Below are 21,528 nucleotides of genomic sequence, written 5' to 3'. Positions count from 1 at the left end.
GCAATATCCTGATGAATGTTACTGATACAAAATTCTGTAGAGAAACCTGAAAATGGACTCAGAATAAAATCTTCGAATGTTAATGAAAATTAAGACTAGTTTAGAGCAAGATGAACCAAAGCAGTTGGTTCTTATTACAAAGACATTCAGAAGTCTTCATGCTATGGAGAATTAAGGAGAAACAAAGCAGCTTGTTGACAAAGTGGAAAATGAGCTAAGTGATAAGCCAAGTAATGATATCAAAGGAAACAACATAAATGAGATTTAATAGACAAATAGATAATTTTATAGAACAGAGGTTGTAATATATGGTTTTTTAAAAGAGATAAAGTTGCAAATGCTGTGACTAACTTCACAGTAGCTTTTAATCTTTTTCCTGACCCCTACTTTTTTTAAAAAAAGGGAAAGTGTCCTGGCAACAACCATCTTGATTATGCTTAAATACTTTTTTCTGAAATTTATAATTAAATATTTCATCTGTAGTGGTTTTTTTTCCACCTTGCTCTTAATTTATAGTGACATGAAATAGTCTTTTTAAAAACCTTGAGTTTTCATATTCTAGAGAGCAGCATTGAAATTGGGAATGCTGGGTTCAAAGTAGGTGAGTTTTGGAGGTAGTCCCACTGCATGGGGCAAGGTGAATGACAGGAAGTCAAGTGGACATTACTCAACACCTATTTCTAATAAGACTAATTTTCTTGTCTGATTCTTTTATTGCTGTGACAGTGCAATTTATTTCTGTAGAGAATTGCTTTCATAAGGATATTATGAAATTTGAGTACCTTAAAAATAGGTAGGTATATGTAGTTAGCATCTACAGATGTTAAGGCAAAAATAGGAGAGGATATAATGAGAGCGAATAGGGAAGTAGGGGAGGTTTATCATGTGGGACTTGAACACTTCATTCAGAAGACAAAGAAGGGAGGTGTGCAAGTATTCCTGATGTTTGACAAAAGGTTAGTAACAAAGATAGGCTGGCGTAAGAACACAGACTCTGTAGGAGGCAAATAGTGGTTTTTTAAATTGGTAAAGGAAGTCAGTGAAGTTTGCTTCGAGTGAGAAATGCAAAGGGAATGGATTTTGTATTTAGTATGAAATAATAGCAGTTGACTTGGACTGCTTCATTCAGTGTCATAATGCAAAGAGTGAAATTATAGGATTATTTTTCTTATTGAAAAAATTGGACATATTAAGTGCTGAGATGAAATTGTCTTGGGTTGGAATTATTTCTTGTTCTCTCCTGACCTTAAAGAGATTGAGAGTCTCATGATGCTTAGAGAGTAAAAAATCTTTGATCAGTCTAGGCAGTGAAGGAAGGAGAAGTGCAGATAAGTGATAGAATTTATTATCAGTATAATTGAAATGCATATGCTGCTGTCAGTTTGTTAATGGTTTCTCTTTCAATGACAGTTTGCATTGCACTTTTCAGGTTAAAAAAAGAGAAGATGGGGAAAAATAATAAATGCATTTATCACTGGCACTAAAGTAGTAGTTCTTTGCCACCTTAAGATTGGTGTGCCACGTGCTTCTGAACTCTGCATATCTAGGCATATGAGCAAATAAACAGGTCTGTTGAAGTTGGAATTCAGAGGTGAGATTTAAACTTAATATCTGTCTGGCAAATGCTTTCTGTGCATGGGTGCAGTTACAGTAAATTCACGAATACAAGCCGCACTGAGTATAAGCCGCATCTCTGGGTGTTGGCAAATATTTCGTTCTTTGTCCATAAATAAGCCACACCTGAATATAAGCCGCTCTGTGGTTTGCAGCGAGGACCCGCGTGCAACAAAGTTGCCAAATACTAACAGAACGGCGGCATGGCGGGGGGTTTACTGGCTCAACTAAGGCTGTGCAGGCTCGGCCCGCTAGGGGCTGCTGACGGGGCCAGGTGGCCCAGCTCGGTGGTGCCGCTCGGGGCTGGCCGCCGCCTCTGGGTTCGCTCGCCCCGGCCCCGCTCCCGCCACCGCGCCAGCCGGGCACGGAGAGCGTGCCCCGCTCACGCCGCGGCGCCGGCCGGGCACAGAGCACCCCCTGCTCCCGCCACGGCGGCGGAGGGTGGGGGCAGAGCCCCCCCCCCCTCCTCCCCGAGCCGCGGCAATGGCGGCACGGGGTCCCCCCGTCTCTCCCCCGGGCTGCAGCAGAGGAGGGAAGAAGAGAGCTCTCCCACCTCTCTCCCCGCCCCCCGTGCTGCCTGCAGGGAGCCAGGACAACGCTGTTCACACTGTAACAATCGCGTAATGCCGGCTTTTACTGGCAGGCGCTTGGCTCGGCGCCCTGGCTGGCACGTCTGGGGTTGTAAATGTCAGAAAATTATTCACATATTAGCCGCCCCCGAGTATTAGCCGCACTTCCAGGTTTCCACCAAAATTTTTGTCAAATTGCTGCGGCTTGTATTCGTGAAATTACTGTACTCCCTAGCAGCCTCAACAACAACAAGTTTAAAAAGTCCAGCCCACGATCAGTAAGTGCTTGTGTAGAACGTGACCGGAAAAGATCTGGTTTAGGACTTCATGTTATAAAAGGGTCACTTTTTTTCCCCAGTCTCTCAGAAAAACATTTCTAGCAGGAGTGCCCTGTACTGAAAACAGCTTCTAGTAGTTCATATTTCCACAGATAATTATCCTATCCTGCCAGTGATGTTTAGATAGGCCTTGGCATTTTCTATAAAGTACTGAAAATTAAGTACAAGACTTTGAAATAGACTCATTGTCTCATCTAATTGTTTTCAGTTGAAGCCAGAAAATGTTCTTTAGTACTGAAGCCCTTGCCAAATAATTGTAAGATCCAGATGCTTTAAAATTAATGATTGCATGTTCTGTTGAGTCAGCTTTTTACTTTTGCAGGTTTTTAAAATTTAATTTCTTCGGAAAAATACATGATATCTAGTACTCTCAGAAAGTGAACAGCTTTTGTACAGTACATGCAGCAGATATTAATAACATGTGCTGACAAAGTGAGTGTAGTAAGTCTTTACTTTTTAAATAAACCTCTAAGTGTCATATAACATAAACTACTCAACACAGAGAAGCATCACAGTGTATCCATTAGGAGTCTGTTACTATTGATTTCACCATGTGCCTCATGGTAGTGTACACGGCTAAAGCAACATGACAGTGTAACATGAATGTTCTTTTTCTCCTCCTTCGCACTCCCTGGCCTCGTCCTGAAGACTATATACGCTATGCCCATGGGTTAATATCAGAGTATATTCCTGAAGATCTGAGTAAGGAGTTGTTAAAATACTTGGGGTAAGTATTGTTCCATTTAGCTTTTAGCTTTACATAGCATGGATTAATGTCCATTTGATAATTTCTTTTGAATACAGAAATTTGTTCATCAAGGTTGCAGTGAATGACACAATGAGATTATATTTGCCACACAATTAAACGTGATTTTTCAAATGTAGATTATGGGGGTTTTTTTGGCTTTCCTATGGTGTTAAGGACTGTGAGCTGAAGGAGATGTAATATAAAAGTCAGATATGTCTGTTACCAACATTGCATGATGCAACCCTGACTAATGTATCCTATTTTAAAGCAAGTGGGAAGAAAATCCAAAAAAGCAGTTTGTCCAGAATTGTCAAGCACAAACAGCAGAGCCAGGAATTGAGTCTTCATCCCCAGTCCTTTTTCCTTTTCCCGCTTCACTCAGTTCTGCTTGTGTTTGTCTTACTTATCTCACCTGTGTTAGTTTGTATTTAAATCTGAAAGGTGAACTAACATCCTCATCCTGGTGTTCCCTGCCAGCAGCAGACTTGGCTTGGATCATCACTGGGACTCTGCACCTACTTATCAGTTCAGTTCTGTTCAAAGGCTTCTCTTACGGTTGCCTTTGGAAAAGTGTGCCATTCACAGCTTGAAGCTCCATAGCTGAGCAGTTTCACAAGTCAGAAATACAGTCCATGAGCTGTGGTTTTTTTGCAAGTGCTTGCCATGTATGAGCAGCTGATAACCAAACCAGTTTTCTTGAAGGCAGATTTCCAAACTTTAGGTTGTGCAATTCATCTGTCATAATCTTTAATTTAAAATCTTTTGTTCTGCAGGCTCCCAGAACTTACAAGCCCAGTACCAGACCCACCACTGAAGGTAGGAGAACATTAAGATATTGATTGATATGTTGTATTGTAAGTTAATTTTTCTGAGTTATTATTGAAACTGGACCAGACCAAACAGTGGGTACAATACATTAAGTAAGGTGGCCTTGTGAGAAGCCAGTCTAAAACTACACAAGATATTTACCAGGTAACTTGTATTTTTTTTTAATAAGGAGTATTTTGGTTGGTTTTCCTGTTTAAAAAAGAAGAAGGAAAAAGAGGTATATTTTATGGTTGTGGTCTTTTTCATACATGTTTTGCTTATTTAGTTTTATTGAGGTTGGTGGGACAATATGACCTCATAGGTTTTCTTTTATATATAATTTATGAGGACCCTGAAGGGGACCTCCTGGGTCATGGATTTCCAGTCAACCATGTTAGATAATCTCTCATACACTGACCATTCTTCACTGTAAGTCTCATTAGGATTTTTTATTTCCATTACTTCTCTTGGAAGAGTATTCTATAACCTCATTCCTCTGATGCTCAGAAACCTTTCTGTAAATTCCACCTTGAATTTATTCATGGCCAATTTATTCCCCTGCCTTTTTGTGCTGACTTTATCATTGTTTTTTGAAACTGGAATGGCTCCTTTCCCTCCCTAACATTAGTTCTTTCAATGTGTAAAGGGAAAACATATATGCTTTGTGTTTTCATTTTGAGAAACCAGTTTGGATGTGGAAGATGGGTTCTCCATTCCCTCATGTGGAAACATTTCTTTACACCTATTCCAAGAAGAATTCAGTTTTTTCAAAGCAGGTGACCAGAAAAATGTGTCATTATTTCAGATAAAACCTTTACTCATACAATGAGGCATTCTTCCCTTCTTGTTTTAACTAGAAATACTTTGTCCCATTGCAGAATAGAATCCCATTTGCCTCTATTGATGTGTTATCAGATAGCTCTCTGTCATGCTGTGAATAGTTAAGACACACAGTTGCGTTTTTTTCCCACTGCAGTTTTTATTTGATCAGTTCTCAGATTTATAAGAAATTCATACAGTTAGTTTATGTGTACATAACTTTTTACTTCTGTACATTTAATCTGGTTTTAATGTTTGCAGTCTTTAAGGTTCTCTGACTTTTTTTCACAGGGTTAAAAGCTCTTTACGTGTTTGTAATTCTACTCAGTAGTGTACATTCAGCAGATGTTAGCATTCTATTACTGTCTTTAATTAGTAATTAACTAGTAGTCTCCATCTGATCTGATGACATCCCTTTCTGCATTATTTGCCTTTGTTTCCCTTTTTCCCAGTTTCCCACCTACCTTAAACTTCTTACACAGTTTTGTTTTCTGTAATTGCAGTTGCATAAGTGGCACCACATCAAATCCTCTGGCAATCCTTCGCATTCTGTCGCCAGAAAATGTGTTATATTTGAGAAAAATAAAGACAAGTTAGTAGGCATTATTACCTTGCTTAGATTTTAGGCTGAGACAGGCTGAGAGAGTTGGGGCTGATCAGCCTGGAGAAGAGAAGGTTCCAGGGAGACTTAGAGCACCTTCCAGTGCCTTGGGGGGGCTACAGGACAGCTGGGGAAAAACTTTTTATAAGGGCGTGTAGTGGCAGGACAAGGGGCAATGACCTGAAGCTGAGAGAGAGGTTCAGTTTAAATTAGATGTGAAGGTGGTGAGGCGCTGGCACAGGTTGCCCAGAGATGTTGTGAACTCCCTTCCCTGTCAGTGTTCAAGGCCAGGTGGGATGGGGCTCTGAACCATCTGGTCTAGTGGAAGATGTCCCTGCCCATGGCAGGAGGGTTGGAACTAGGTGATCTTTAAAGGTCCCTTCAAACCCAAATTACTCTATGATTCTATGTTTCATTTACTCTGTAATTATTCTTCCTTCTTCCACTCTTATCCCCACTCTCTTCTCCTGAGTCCTACTATCACTTTTTCTTCCTTCTTACGTTAGACATGGGTCATTGGCTATTCTGCACTAATGTGGTCCCTGCCTGATAGAACATATGCCAGGTTCTGGCTCTCATCTTGTAATTTCTGATGCAGTCTTCCAGCTGGATCAGCATATTGAGCTTTACTTCTATCTTGAATAGAGTGATTTCTATTCTCTCTTCTGTCCCTCTTCATCTTTATTGAAAATGATTTACTGAGGCGAAGGAGTTCTTCCATTTTGGGTCCACACATAGGTTAACTTTAATATCTATCCAATCCCTACAGTATAGCAGCTTCACTTTCTCTTTTTTAATTCCGTTTTTGCCTCTGTGGCTAAACAACCTTGTACTGTTTAATTTCCTTTCCAAGGTTTAACTCAGCTTGACTTTTTGGCAATTCTCACTTAGTCCCCTATTACCTGACCCCTAAACCAATCTCTTTTAAAAATATTTCTTTTCCCCCAGTCTTTTTTTCCCCCATCCATTGCAGAATTCTGCTTACACCTAGTGTCAGTTGGACTTTTTGGGAGATGGATGGGAGGGGATGGTGGAAGGAGCCGCATTTATAATGTTTAGTCTGAGAAGCTCTTTCCTCCAAGATTTTCATCTTGTTTGAAGTAAAAGATCCAAAATCACTTCTTCCGTCTTTTCCGCTTACCTTCCAAGTGTCCTCCTCACACATCAAGTCCCTTTGCTTTGCCTTAGACAAGTAAAGCGTATGGTTTGCTGCATTTGCCCCCTTAAAACCAATAACCCCACTTTTGATTATCCTTTCCACTTAATTTGAACTGGGCAGCCTATGTCTACTGAAACGAGATTACCACGCTGGCCTTTCCTGCAGTGTCACTGCTACTTACTGAAACAAAGTCTAAAATAACCTCATTTCTGGCTGGTTCAGTGACCGTTCTGTTTAGCAGCATGTCAGCTAGCACATAGAGGAATAATTGAGCCCTACTGTTATTAATAGCATTTATTCTCCAGTGGATATCCATAGATATGTTATTTCCATGTGGCTGGACAGTTGTTCTGGCTGTACAGTTACTTGGCCCTTTGATTCAGTTAAGAATTATCTTTATGTGTTGTAAGAAATATTAAGCTCACATCAGGAGCCAACTGATAGTCATTAGCTATACAAGCATGTTAAAACAACTGTATTAAACTGCATGTGATGTACATTCCATATTGTGTACGAATAGCTTTTATACCGTTGGGATAGTTCTGAGAATCTATTTTTAAAAATAGTTTTATTTCAGCAGTTTGGTTGCAGAGGAAATGAGGCTTAGAACTGTTCAGTTGTTGGGCAGTGAGATCTTGCTGAAGATCTGATTCATTTCCAGAGCACTGACCAGGGTGTGTGTGATGTTTCTGTGTTTAAGTCTTTGCAAGTTCAGAGATTAAAATACTCCTTTATTTCACAATCTCAGAGGAGCAAGGTAGGGTTATACGTGGAAACTTCCAGTCTTCCTCAGACCATTTTTAATCACTTGTATTGACATTTTGTGAGGGCAAGGTGTATTAACAGACACAATATGTTGTTATTGCAAAATAAAAAGGTTCTAACCTGCATTTCCTATTTTGGAAAAATAATTGCATATTTGGACATTATGTTAAACTCTGAATGGAGGAGAGGTGTAGAAACTTCAGTGATCAGCTGAAAAGCAACGACACATTCTCTTTCTTGAACCAGAACAAACTGGGTACAGCCTGGACTTTGTGATTTAATGATGAAATCAAAATTGCATGTTCTTTGTATTAATTGTAAGCCGTTGATCTTGTGTTGTAATCATCACACTGTCCAGTTTGTCAGCGCAGGGAGTCTGGCCATTGGCAGATGATGAGAGACATTTACAAAGAATATGTGGGCTTTGCTACAGCTAAACAGCAAATGTTTTGCTGAAATGCAAACATTTTTGTTGTAAGTTTTAAAAACTTGTTCATCAGATTCCAAAAAGAGGAGAAAAGTAATTCTTCATTAGATTGTCATTTGAAAATGTAATCATAACACAGTAAACAGCCTCCTAAAGAGGTTGATCCAGATTCCATTGAATTCAAAAGAAAAGGCTGCAGTTGGATCTGGTTCTAAGAGCTGAGAAATCTAGGCTGCAGACCTGGCTTCTGTGCCAAAGAGAGAGGGATGTGGGGGGAGAGAGAGATATCACAAGCACCATAAACAGAATGAATAAAACAGTATCTTAAAATGTGTGGTACCATCCAAGTTGCTTGCAAAATCACTCTCTTTGGCACAAAACCTGGGAAGGCCATGGTCTAGATTTCACAGGATATTAAGGACAGGGTAGTAATATCAGATATATAATAATAATAAAAATACAGTGTTGTAAAATACTACATAGTCTTTTTTTCCCTTTTGGAAACATACCAGAAAGTTTTCACCTTTAAACTAAACACATGCTCACAGTTTATGGAAAGAAATATTCATTTTTACAGCCTGATCACATGAAGTGCCGAGAATCGTTCATGTGCATTATTTCTGCAGTTAGAAGGCACACAGCACATGCAGAGTCAAACTTCTTAATACACTGTGGGATTCAAGTGATTAAGCAGTCAGTGGAGTCACTGTTGCCAGCCTGTAGAAACTAATTAATTCTAAAGGCTGTGAGCAGACAACAGACTAGATAGTGATCCACTTGTGTTGGCTGATAGCTACAGCACTGGAGTTGCTGCTCAGGTTCCTGAGATCATGAGCACCACGGTTCCTTGACTGTTAGGCACTAACTCTCAACAGCTGCTCCAGAAAGTTCTCTAAATAGACTGACACCAGTGTCACAAGCATGGCTGATTTCTAACAGTCATTCTTCAGAAGGCTAGGAAGAAAATGCTTCCCCTGACACTGAATGCTGTCTTCTGAATGCTGTAAAGATGGTTTATATTCACATGTAGAGAAGACAATTGCAGACAGAAATCTTCCACTCTTGCTGCAGATTCTTCAGTTGATTGCCAGTCCTGTTTTGGTGCTATGGTTACATTTTAAAGCCAAAACTTTGAACTTCCATGTGTGTACATCATAAAAGTGGTTGACAGAGCAACTTCCTCACTCTAACATTTCAGAAAAGGAAATTGTCAGATGTCCCTGTGGAACCACAAGAAGACTATACTAAATTTAACAGCGACAATCTGAAAACAAAAAAGGTAAGCAACCTTGCATTCATACATGTTTTGCTGAAGTGTAGATTAATAGCAAATACTAGCACAGAGTGCTTAACTTTCTCCTTCAAAACATATCACAAATACGAAACATATACAAAATTGTCTGACATCTGTAATTATATCTCTTTGAACTTTTCTTTCAGGCTTAATGTGACTTTGACAGTTTTAATTTCCTATTCTGAACTGTTTTGTACTGTTACTGCTGGGCTGTATTTCACCAGTCCACATTCCAGTGAGCCTCACAGTCTCAGACACACGTGTTAAGGTGCTTAGCTAGTGTTTGCAAAGCTCTTTGGATCTTTAGATGGGAAATCTTATGGCTTAGTGATAGCAACTGCTAAATATCAGTTACTCAAAAAAGAAACGAAGATGGCAGCATTTACTTAAATTCCAAAGGATGCTAGGACAGGCTTTATTTTTACCTAGAAATATTGCTTATACACTTACTTATGTCAACTTAATGAAGTTAAATCAACACAGAACTTACTGATTCCCAGCTCCAACGCATGTTTGGAGGCCAATCCAAATCTGAGTCCAGCGGTGCCTGCCACTGTACTATTCCTAGGAGAGCAACAGAGATGTGAAAAGAAATAGATCCTCTCTGTGTCTGCCAAAGCTGTGAGGCTTGTACTGGCTTATTTCTCTGAACATTGAAAGAAAATGAATCTTCCTCCAATCCATGGGGAACTGAAAAGGCCCACTGTGCTGGTCTTGTGACCTTCAGTCTAATGCTGACTACTCGTTATCCCTTTGCAAAGAGAAGCAGCTGGTGGCAGATGCATTCCTTCCTCCCCCCAAAACCCCAGATTTTTTTTGTACTCATTGCACATTCTAGTTTGAAAGTGAGAGGATTGCCCCATAAGAGAAGGCAATAAATAGTTTAAAATACATGTGTTTCCCCCCCTCCCCACATTATATGCTATGGCTTTTGAACTTAGCATAAAGATAGAAATAAATGGAGGAGAGATAATTCATTTTAACATTAAGTATGATTTACTTCTGAAATAATAATGCACATTTATGAGAGAAACTGGGAAAGAAAAGATAGCCCTTGGACTCTCTACAGTATACTACTCTTTTTAAAATACTTTGGCAGTGGTTTTTTTTTGTAGAGTACCACAGGTAATCATACAGTTGTTGCCTCTCTCCATCATATCCATAACCATCTAGCTGATCCCAAGTACGGTTATTGGGAAGCCCTGCAGACTGAGGAGTGTCATAAAGAAAGGTTAATGCAAAGTTTTCTTAATAGGGAAAGCAGCTAGAGATTTAAAACATAGCACATTAAAATACAAGAAAGAAAAGAGGTCAGCTGTATAAAATGTGGTTCATAAAATGTGTTTTAGGTGTAGAAGTCTGGGAAGTTGTCCCAGTGGCCTCAAAAGTGCTTTGCAAACATTAGTTACCTTTTCATTCCTAGTTCTTCCATCTCTTTTCCCTTTATTTCACTGTGCATAGAGTCTTTGATAGTAAATCAGTGTGAATTATTCATCATCTGTAATGCAGGTCTGTAATTCAGCCTGCTGACAGCATAATCATGAGATTGAGTTGGAGGGTACAGAATGCATCTGTTCTATTGCATGCATTATTCCTCTTAATGTACACTCAGGGATTATCCCAAAGTAAATGTTTGATTTGGGATACCTCATTCTGCAGAAAGGAGAGATGTTTCACTTCCTTGTCCTTGTAGTTGGTTTTCTGTCTTTGTTTGAGGTTAAGTAATTCATGACAAGTATTCTTCAGTTTGAATAATCTTGAATTTGTTTTTTAATGTTTTTCTCCTACAATTCAAAGCCTGCATAACATTATCTTTACGGCTGTATACTAAAAAAGCAATTCAACTTATTGCTTGACTTCTGTATTTAGGAGTTTGTAGCATCTGTTTCCCCCCTATGGAGATGCTGTTTAACTGTTCCTGTTTATCATTTCACTCACAGGCAAACACCAAGATGTCTGCAGCACAGAAGGCTCTGGCCAAAGTTGATAAGAGTGGAATGAAATCCATTTCTGCTTTCTTCAGCTCCAAACCTAAAACATCAAAATAAAGACTTGTTCTTGAAAGAATTTTATACAGTGGTTATTTTTATGTTAAGCTAAAGATGTCTCCTGGAGTTTTTTGTTAGTATAGTGTATGCAGGCCATGTCTGGGTACATGGTGGAGTGTAATGGAGAGGTCTGTGAGTTGGCAGGGCACAGAGCTGTTGGGCTTAGTGGGACGAGGCAGTACCATGGTATCAGATATTCCAGCCTGGATCAGATCCATTAACCTGGTGCTGTGAGCTAGAAACAAGGCTTATCAGGATGCCATATTGTGCTGCTGCTCCTTCCAGAGCAAGCCCAGTCAAGCCCATCGCAGAATTTTCTCCATTATCTTTCATTCTAGGCTGAAAACTTCTTTATCTTTGATGATTTTTTTTTTTTAATTCATAAGGAGCTTTTTTTCCAACTTTCTGAAGTTTTTTACCCAGTAATACACCAGAGTAGGATGGCATAATTGCATTTTTATTTTGACCCAAATATAAGTTCTGATGTAAGTGTTCTCATTGGTGGCGTTTTATCGAGGCAAAGATATTCTCTGTATTGGACTTTGGGTTGTTTTCAGTATGTTGGAAAGAAATGGCAATGAATGTCAGTGTACATGTCATGCAATAAAGTGCTTTGTGTAACAAACTTGTGTTTGCTGTGCTTGCTGTATGCTTCAAGGGTTAGGTTGAGTTTCAACACATTTTTAAGTGTTTTTGGTATTTTCCTGTGTATAAATTTTAATCCTTAAAGAGTTCTGGCATCTCTTTGGCTTTACGTGATAAATCTCTTAGCACATAGCAATATAGGGATATTTTTATGTTTAGTTCCAAGGTCAAGAGATCCTTATGAAAATAATCAGGGAAATTTTGATTTAAAGACAGGAATGGGTGGGGCTTTTTTTAAAGAAGCCCGTTTGGCGTTGGATTCAAAAGCTTAAATATGAATGTCTTAGATAAGGTTTAGTTTTTAGTTTTACAAAGTTTTGCACAAGGTAGGACTGTTACTTAAAATGATCTACCCATTCTCTTCTGTGTTCTTCCATCATTACAGAGTATACCTGAGTATTTAGAGGGATAGCTGATGTTGTGGCTTCCCTCAGTTACAGAATTGAAAAAGAGATGGAGTCACTGGGATCATTTGTACAGATTTGGCCAGTTCTGCACAATACTCAATGTCATTCACCAGTTGTACTGAGTCATTACTGTGAATTAACTACAATGTGTGTTTTTGAAAGACACTGTTAATACACACCAGCCTTTGCTACTTCAGCTCAGTAGATAATCTGCCTGTATCCCTTGATAATATGAGTTTCAGAGAAGTTAGGAATTCCCACTTTTTGAGTAACTGTACAATTTTTCCACTTCAAATTTGCTGTCCTTTGCAACCCTTGGATTACAATGATGTCTTGTTAGGTTAAAAAGCTCTGTGGCACTCTCTTCCAACCAGAAATGAAAGAGAAGCCTTGCTGTGTGTTCTGTGTTTGTAGTTGTTGGGTTTTGTATGCCTTTCAAACTGTTTTTTTTTACTAAAAGTCAGATGTAGTTTGCAAATGCATGGGGTCGACATGGTTGGAATTCCAGACAGAGAGAAAAGTACTTGAAATCTACAGAATTATTATCTCTGATAATAAATAGTGTTTGATGAGCCCAGAATGAGCAATTGCGGTTCTAAAATGGAAGGGTTAAATTTCGGAAAACATTCAACCTCCCAAGTTCATCTGAGTGGAAGAGATGCAGAAGTGATGGCTATTTTGAAAAACACCCATCAAAAATATAGGATAATGCCATGGGGGGAAAAAAAGAAAAAGAGCAGGCACGTTCTGTCATGTTAATGGAGAAGTTCTGTGCAGTAAGCAACAAGTTAGGGAGTCTTTTGGTAGAATAAGGGAGTTGTGTATCTATTAATGAAAAGCTACTAGCCCTGAGCACTAGAAGATGCTGAGAAAGGAGACAAGTATGGGATGGGTGCTTGTTGGACAACCAAGAATGGGAGAGAATTATATTAGGAACTATGGGGCAGAACAGATACATGGTAGAAAATCTGGATATTTAAATATGCTAGTTTAAGGAGGTTGGGTTTTAACAGTTCAAAAGTTTTATGAAATAAATTTTCCAAATGTATATTTTCATTGACTGAACTGTTCAAGAACCTTCTACAAAAAGGTCCCAGTTTCTCTGGTCAGAATTTGGGACAGAGAGAGAACAAATCTGAGAGAGATGAGAGGCCTTTGTGCTCACTTACGATCTGGGGTACCAGGTTGTTTTTTTTTCCTTGATCTATACACACATCTGCTGCTGTGCTCAAGAACTAAGTCTAGAGTTCTTCATCTGTCAGGATGCATTTTGCTTTTGTGCCACATCTCGACTTCAGCTGTCAGCTATGCTGTAACTTACCACAGTAGTAATTTTATTAGTGACTGTGCTTTTGGTTGAGTGGGAATTTGTGCATGACAAAAATATAAGCCATTTCCAAAAACCATTAGAGCTTTCACATGAAAACAAAAACTCTTTTCCCCTTTAGGAAAACATGAAATACATTTAGTAACTTCGAAACTTCCTCGACATGTAGCTGTAAGAAGTTATGAAGAGCATATGGTGCCAAGTGCATAAAACAATATTTCCTACCACAATAAGGATTTAAATATCGTTACCCTGCCTGGCCAGCAGTAGCAGTAGGTCATTATGAAGTGCTGCTTTGCTATTTCTTCCTTGGTTAGCATAGTATGGAGCAATATGCCAGGACTATTATAGAAATGTGGTCTTACTTATTTCTTTTTCTGGGTTAATATGACATCTCTACATGTTCATGTAAATATCTGATGAGCTGTGATGCTTTTATAGTTGTTTATCTGGAATTAAACAGCTCTTAAATTTTCACTTTTTTAGACTTTGCATAGCAAATGGGCTGACATCACTGGGCATAGAAAACATGGAAATACAAGCACTGATTTAGGGATATGTAAGGGTCAAACTGGCACAACATTTTCAGTCTTAGGTAATAAAACTTAGTTATATTTGTAGAAGTGATTGATGATTTGAATATTTTCAGTGGAAGAGGTGGCGTTGTAGGCAGAATTTGAATTCAGATCTGAAATCTCAAAGGGTTCAGTGTGCTTGTTTTCAGGTGTTCAATTGCATCAGATGCTTATTGGAGCAAAATTAAATGCATGGGTGGTTATTTGAATAAATTAATGTTTTTGACTAGGGTTTTTTCTTTCCTTTGTAGATGCCTGAGAAAAGACGTGCAAAGAAGAAATGAAAGGAGCATAAGGAGACTTGCTTATATTATTGCAACTTGCCATAATCACAAAGCTGCTTTTGAAGGTTTTTGTTACGCACTTTCTGAAAAACAAATTCTTGACATCGGACATGCCCTGTTCCAAGAAAAAGCAAATCTCAGCAGATTAGCATTGTTAAATATGCGGTGTGTTAAACATACAGTGCTTCAAATTTTATAGCTTACACACTATTGGTCTATCGGGCCCTTCCAGGAAAGCACTTACAAGCATGCCTAATGTTAAGCACATGAGCAGTGATCCTGAAGTCAGCCGTGTTGTTCATGTGGGTAAGTGCTTTGCTGGATCGGTGCCTGCAGCCCTGTTAGGTGCTGAGCATCCTGATCCATATCCAGCAAAGCACTTAGGTCCATGCTTATCTTGAAGTGGAAGAGCCAGTCTAGTATTTGTGCATTAGTGTTCACCATAAAATCTCTCTTGGCACAATGACTCATATGCTTAAAATTAAGCACCTGCCCAAGCATTTTGCAAGGTCAGACCAACTGCATCCTTGAGCAAGACTTAAAATACTTGATTTTCTATGAAATTTTTTTTTACTCACTTTTTTAATAGAATGCATGCTTTTAGTGACCATAATTACAAGTTTTAGAAACTGTATAGCAGAATATGTTTGTATAGGATGTTCTATGCAATTGTGTTCTTTCTTTTTCAAAATCTATCCAAATTCAGGAAAGTGACCTTTTTGCATGAGAAGTCCAATGTTCAGTCATAAAATCAATCAAAATGGAAAAAACCCAATGTTGACTCTTTTTAGGACATTTACAATTTTAAAAAATAATTTCACTGAGTTTGATTTACATGATTTTGTCTAACATGACCTGTTTTACAGAAGGTGTCACCTAGCTGAGATTGTGTAGACAGTCTGACTCTTAAGTGCTAATGCTTTGGGTAGGTTGTGTGTTCAGAAGGGCAGATGGAGGAACTGGCTTTTTTAATTTTACTTCTTTTACTCTAAGGGATTGAAGCCTTACAAGCACGTATAAAAGAACATATGCATTTTATGTAAAGAACTAACCCAAAACCTATGTAATTGTTCAGGTTAAAAAAAAAAGACTTAATTATCCTTTTTTTTTTTATTAATGTAAGTGACACTTTCTATGGAGTGAGCTTCAACCAAAATGTCAGCCTGAGTCTACATGAAAAATGGGGAAAGTGGATGCTAATGAGATCCTGAAGTGATTTGTGTCATATGCAGTCTGATGTTCTTAACTTAAATACCTGTATTTCAAACCACTATTAATATGTAACTCTTTGCTAGAGAACTTTTTAAAGTTAATAATTGACAAGATTTTAATGAATAAGAATGAATGTTTACTTCTGTAAATTCCAGCTGTGACCCCAGTTCACAGGTGCCTGCAGCAAATGACCAAAATGCTTGGTAAAGCTTGAATATATTTGAAGTGTTCTAGGTAAAACGTAAAGAAATATTTTACATTATTTTACAACTCTAGCAAATTTTGCCTAAGAGCTCCAAGAAGAGTTTATTATGACCTTGCTAAAAACTAAATTCCAAGACAGAGGCAATAGCTTATTCAACTTTCATTTCAATCGATTCTGCTCATCTCTGATTCAGAATATGAAAAACCTGAACTGCTAACTGTTTAGAAATCACATATGAAAGGAAATGTAGTCTGAAAACCTGTTTTAGGAATTTGCACTGAATTATTTTTGTTAGTCTGGTGAAACAATGTGCACTTCCCATTTTTATGGAAAAAAATATTTATTTTAACATTGTTTTTAGAAATACTGCAAGAATATTGTATGGGTCCAAAATGAAATTTCTATTTTTCTAGCTTACATTAAAAAATGCTTGATATATGAATTATGATGCTATATTTCAGTATATGGTCTCATATTTTTGTAAGATTTTATTTTTAATTCATGTACAAGAAAGAAATAAATGCCTTTGAAATAATTTGTTGATTATTTTTTCACTAGTATAACAGAGAAATGCAAAGAAAAGTGCAGTGCAGTCAGGCTACTGATGCTGCTACCCTCCATGGGGTAGTCAGTAATTCTTGGACTGAGTCAGAGGAAATAATGAATCCTGATATAAATACGAATCTAGAAGTTCATGAAGTTCATCAAGTTCAGTGATGCAATTAGGCTGATACCTGAGGACCTTGCTGTAATGGTGTTCTAAAGAGAACCCATCTCTGTGTACATAGAGTTGCTGACCTGCATACTCTGGATATATTCATTTTTGTGAACATGGTGATGAACCTTGAGCGATGGTGGGATGAAGATAGTGAAGGTGAAGAGAATGATGTGATTATTTGTGTAACTTTTTACATATTTTGCATTCTTCACCATCACATATGAGATATATAGGTGCTTCATCACAGACTGACACAGAACTGATAAACAATGTTTTTTTAATAGCAGACAGTTAATAAAACACAGAGGAAAAGCTGTTCTTCTGCCAAAACATTATCCCGGTATCACCCTGATATTATAAGTGCTGACATGAGGCTTCAAGGCTGTTAGGATAGTTACAACCATTTAATTTATAAAATCCAGACAACAAGGGGCAAAGCAAAGGTGATGGGTATTTTGTTTAGCTGTCAAGTTGGTTTATTGGCATTAATGAAACCGAACAAGAACAGAAGTAAGGTTTGTACCATTCCATATACCCATCACTCACCAGCACTTATCTGAAGAGAAGTACCAGTGCTAACAACAAAGCAATAGGGCAATATCTATTTAAATATGAGGTAGCATTTACACTTCTTAATTCAAAGAAGTAATCTCGCAAGGCATTGCAAAGACTGAGGAAAACAGCACATTGCTTTACATTCTAAAAGAGCTTCTATAGCTCAGGTGTCCAAGCTGAACTCTCTAGTACCCTCTCTGTGCACAACTGTTGTCTTTTAGGGTCTGTCACATTGCAAATTGCCCTAATTTTTCCAAAGTTCCCTTTTAAAGTGCACTGTGTACCCTGAGATTTGCAAAGCAAGCAATGGTGTGCCAGGTCAAACAATGCCCCAGTGAGACTCATCAATTTTTGAAGGAGGAAGGTAATTAGGAAGCTGAAAAATTCTGCTTTAAAATTTGGCTGCTGATTTGAGATTATGGTCATTGTTTCCCCCTTTCTCTTTTCAATCTGAGGACCTGATTGTTTTTCAGAATATGACAATTAGTTATAGCCCCATCTCCCCTTGACTTTAGGCCAACTGAGCAAACTGTTTCAGAACAGGAATACACATTCATGAAGCCAAAATCAGAGCTCTCTGCAGCCCAAGTTGTGAATGGAATCATCACCACTTCCTCTTGAATTCCTTGTGCAAGCTGGCATTGTTACTGGTTCTTCCAAAACAGTTCAGAGTTGATTCAGTTGGGGGAAAGTAAAAAAAAAACCCAACCTGACATACTTTCTGCTCTTGTAGTCAATCCTACGCTGAAGAAGCTGAGCAGAAAAGTTATAGAGACAACAATGAAGATGGAAATTAAGAAGAAGGCAGCAATGCTGGCTCAAATAAAAAAGGCAATGTTGAAAATGAAGGAAAAGTAGGCAGTGAAGATGGAAATAGTGGAAAAGAAACTGATGAAGTGAATGTGGAAAGAGACCACTGTGAGGCTGGACGTGAAGGCAGTGACAGCAATGCTGGCACAAATGAAAAAGACTGTATTTAATTTCTGCTGAATTTCTCTACCTTTATTACACCAGTCACAATATGGCCTTGCCAAGGATCTGGTGCCACCTGAGTGGACACGCTGGATACAGAGATCAGGCTGCTGTTATCAGCATGTTTCCTCCAGATGCACATGCAGCAGCACTGAACTCAATCCTGCTGCTTCTTCCTTATGAGGTAGAACCCCAAATGTCATGCCCTTTGCAGAGCTCACATCATCATCTCCAGACAGGAGCAGATGGCATTTGGCAGCTTGTCTGCAACTCCTTTCGTGTTTCACCTTTCTCCTGACTTCAATTTCCTCCCCCAACATCACGTCCCTTCAAATCATCTCTTGATGGTGCAACTACTGGACCACACCCTTTTTTGTATTTCAAAATATCTTGGTTCCCCCAGTGCCTAAAGGCTCCTAATGAGTGGGTACTGCTTACATCAACTACTGGTGCTGCAGAGACACATTCCAGAAGAGAATTGTGGCTGTCTCCTTGCAGAGTTTGCATGGAAAGGAGTAGCAAAAAACAAGTATGAGTTGCACTGGGAGAGCTTTTGTTGTAACATAAAGAGAAATTGTTTACGTTAGGAATTATCATTCTGTGGAAGAACCTTTCACTGGTTGTGGTAGAGTCTCCATCACTGGAGGTTTTTGAGATGCAATTGAACGGGGTGCTAGATAATCTCATCTAGGCTCTTTTTCCATGAAACTGATTGTACCAGACAAAGTTTTGAAGTTCCTTCCAATATGGGCTATTCTATAATTCTGTGAAATCTGTAATGGATGTGCCATGACAGAACTGTAGTGAGAGTGAGTGCTATGTACCTTTTTCCCAGCCCATTGGTTAGAGTGCAGCTTTGGCAGAGAGGAGACCTTCAGGGAGGATTATTTGCTGTGGTTTTATTTCCGAAGCAAGTGGAATGCATATGCCTGAATGCATGTGCCTGACTTAAGCATTTCCCTTACAGGACTATTGGTTAGTGACAAGCAGCATGGACCATATGATCTACAGAGATCAGAGGCTTTGTTGTTGGTTTGTTTGGGGGGTTTTTGTTGCAGGAAAATATGGGGGAGAAAGGGGGATCAAAGGCTGCCCAGGAAGGTTGTGGAGTCTCCTGTTCTGGAGATATTCAAAACTCACCTGGATGCACGTCTGTGTAACCTGCTGCAAGTGACACTGCCTGGGCAGAGAAGTTGGACTAAATGATCCAGAGGGCACTTCCAACCCCAACAATTCTGTCACTCTGATAGGACTGGAAATAAACGAGTCAAGATAGGAAGGGCAGAGAGAAGAGAGAGCTTGACTAGCATAGGGAGGCAAAGAGGACCATGGTTCAGCACTTTTCCATGCTCTTATTTTTTCTGGAAGTCATGCTTTAAATGTTCTTTACTTGTGCCAGTGGTATGTGTAAACCACTAGGAAGCAGGCAACTACTAAAAAGCAGTAACTCATTAGAATGGTCATGCTACTCCATGACAAGAAAAAAATGTTACTGGACGCTTTTAAGAGAAAACCACCATAGAAATGAGTTTGCCAGTAGCACTTGCAAGGACCAGAAAGATTTTTGGTGCAGTTTGCCAGGGGCTTTTTCAGCAATTCTTCATAGAAAACTGTTTATTATTACAGTGTGCAAAAGAGTCTACTTGGCTTAGAAGCCACTGAGAGATGAGGTATCTGTCCCAGTGGGCTTACAGAATAACTACAGTGACATTCTCAGATGTCCTCATACTTGTGTCCATGTGTTCTGTTCCATGTGTGTGTGAGTATTTTCAACTCTGCCAAAGTGTAGCCACACAAATCCTATTGGGCAGAAAGGGAGTTGTGTATCTGAATTCTGTACTTGAATTCTGGTTTGGAAGCACTGAGCTTAAGCTAACAGTGTGTGTAAACAGTGTGTTTTTTGGTTGAGATAACCTAAGTCATTATGCTTACAATATCTAGTCTCCATAAGGGAAGGTAAGGGCTTGGAAGGAACAGAACTTTCATGGGTAAACACCTGGCTGTAAATCTGGTGCCAACAGGAATCAGACATTCGCAATTAAGGAACCCACTCTGGGGACTGAGAGCTGCTAGGGACAGGTGGGACCCATCTGACAAAGTGGAGAGTTTGCCCAAGTGGAGAGTTGGATGGATACAAGCTCAGGAACAAAGCAGGGAAGATGCAGAGAGGGCTTATTGTCTATGTCAAGAAACCTCTTGTATTTATGGAGCTCCTCTATGGAAGAGATGGGCTTGCTTTCTTCCTCCTTTGTGAGGTGGAGAACATAACCACCGTCTGTACCCCAAGCTGTCACTTTTCAGGAGGGAAAGTTGAATAGATTGGAGTCTTTCATTCAAAATCTGGATCCTACTCAAGATCAGTGTAATATCCAAGAATTGCATTCCCCCTGCTGGGCACAGTATTGTGGATGGTGAGGGTGTCCATCAGTAGTACACTGAGCCCACATCATGCCATCCGTTGCTTCCTGGCATGTCCTGTGCTCTTTATACCTGGGGTTGGCTGTGCTTCATGGATTGCTTGCGGCCCACTGTCCTGACACTGTCACTAGCTTACCTCCTTCAGCACCCTATCAACTGCAAGTATTCGTAGGAAACATTTTGCCAAGTTGTTGTAAAAGATGTATTTGCAGAGGGCCAAAAAAAGTCATGTGTCCCTCCACCCTGGCCTTGCTTGACAAAAGCTCAGCTGATGCTGATACTGATTCCCCTTCTGCACCTACAGGGAACTCTAGAATTTTTGTCTGTTGGTTCATTTTTCTCACCTGATCTGTGGGACACTGATTTTTCCCTCTTGTTGATGGAGCTATGTGGTATTAATCTACTGGTGTTAGAGCAGCACTTGTTTGTCCAGTGATCTTCAGTCTCTTCAAGAAGTGCTTCCAGGTCTCATATGGTTTATCTTCTGCAGGAGACAGAGGAAGAAATAAATGAGACAGGAAGAAGAATGAGTGTGTCATTGAACAAGACATGCCTTCCCTGGGGAGTCAGGAAAAGAATTAAAACTAGAGCCTGCAACCAGGATTGATGAGTAGGCAGGAAGAGGTGAAAGACAGGAAAAGAAGAGTTCATGTCCTGAAGCAAATGACATCAACACTGCTTCCCAGCCCAAGAGCTGTGGCAAGAAACACATCTGCCCACTGAGCCTTCTTGGGCTGCAGAGAGGGGGTAGGGTCTCATGTTCAGCAGAAGTGTCCAGGTGCCAATAAGTGTTTTTTCTCTGCATCTCTAGGAGCAGCAGACACAGGATATCTGCAGCCAGCTGGACACAAACAAACATCTGTGGACTTTTTTCCCATCTCACATAGGTGAGGGTGACCTGAATGGCCAGAGGAGGAGCTTAAAAACCCTGACTAGCATCCAAAAATCTGGTTACACTTTTGCCCTTGCTTCAAAACTCCATTGAGACCTGGGATGATAAACATACCTGCTTTTCCTCATG

General features: G+C 39.4%; 1 protein-coding gene across 4 annotated transcripts in view; it reads left to right on the top strand.

Moving 5' to 3' along the window:
• RNASEH2B (ribonuclease H2 subunit B) overlaps positions 1 to 16,323 on the top strand; it is a 44,807-nt gene extending 28,484 nt beyond the window's left edge. For 2 of the 4 annotated variants that reach the window (XM_033051796.1, XM_033051795.1), the window contains exons 8-11: positions 3,170 to 3,248; positions 4,043 to 4,085; positions 9,046 to 9,126; positions 11,082 to 11,208. In XM_033051796.1, the coding sequence (XP_032907687.1) occupies positions 3,170 to 3,248; positions 4,043 to 4,085; positions 9,046 to 9,126; positions 11,082 to 11,189 (311 nt within the window). In that variant the 3' untranslated portion in view covers positions 11,190 to 11,208. The other 2 variants (XM_033051798.2, XM_033051797.1) reach the window with 2 other exon arrangements.
• Positions 16,324 to 21,528: the final 5,205 nt, after the last annotated feature.

Source organism: Catharus ustulatus, chromosome 2 (assembly GCF_009819885.2).
Source record: "Catharus ustulatus isolate bCatUst1 chromosome 2, bCatUst1.pri.v2, whole genome shotgun sequence".
In the NCBI taxonomy this organism is placed as follows: Eukaryota; Metazoa; Chordata; class Aves; order Passeriformes; family Turdidae; genus Catharus; species Catharus ustulatus.
This window is presented reverse-complemented; position numbering and strand designations above follow the sequence as displayed.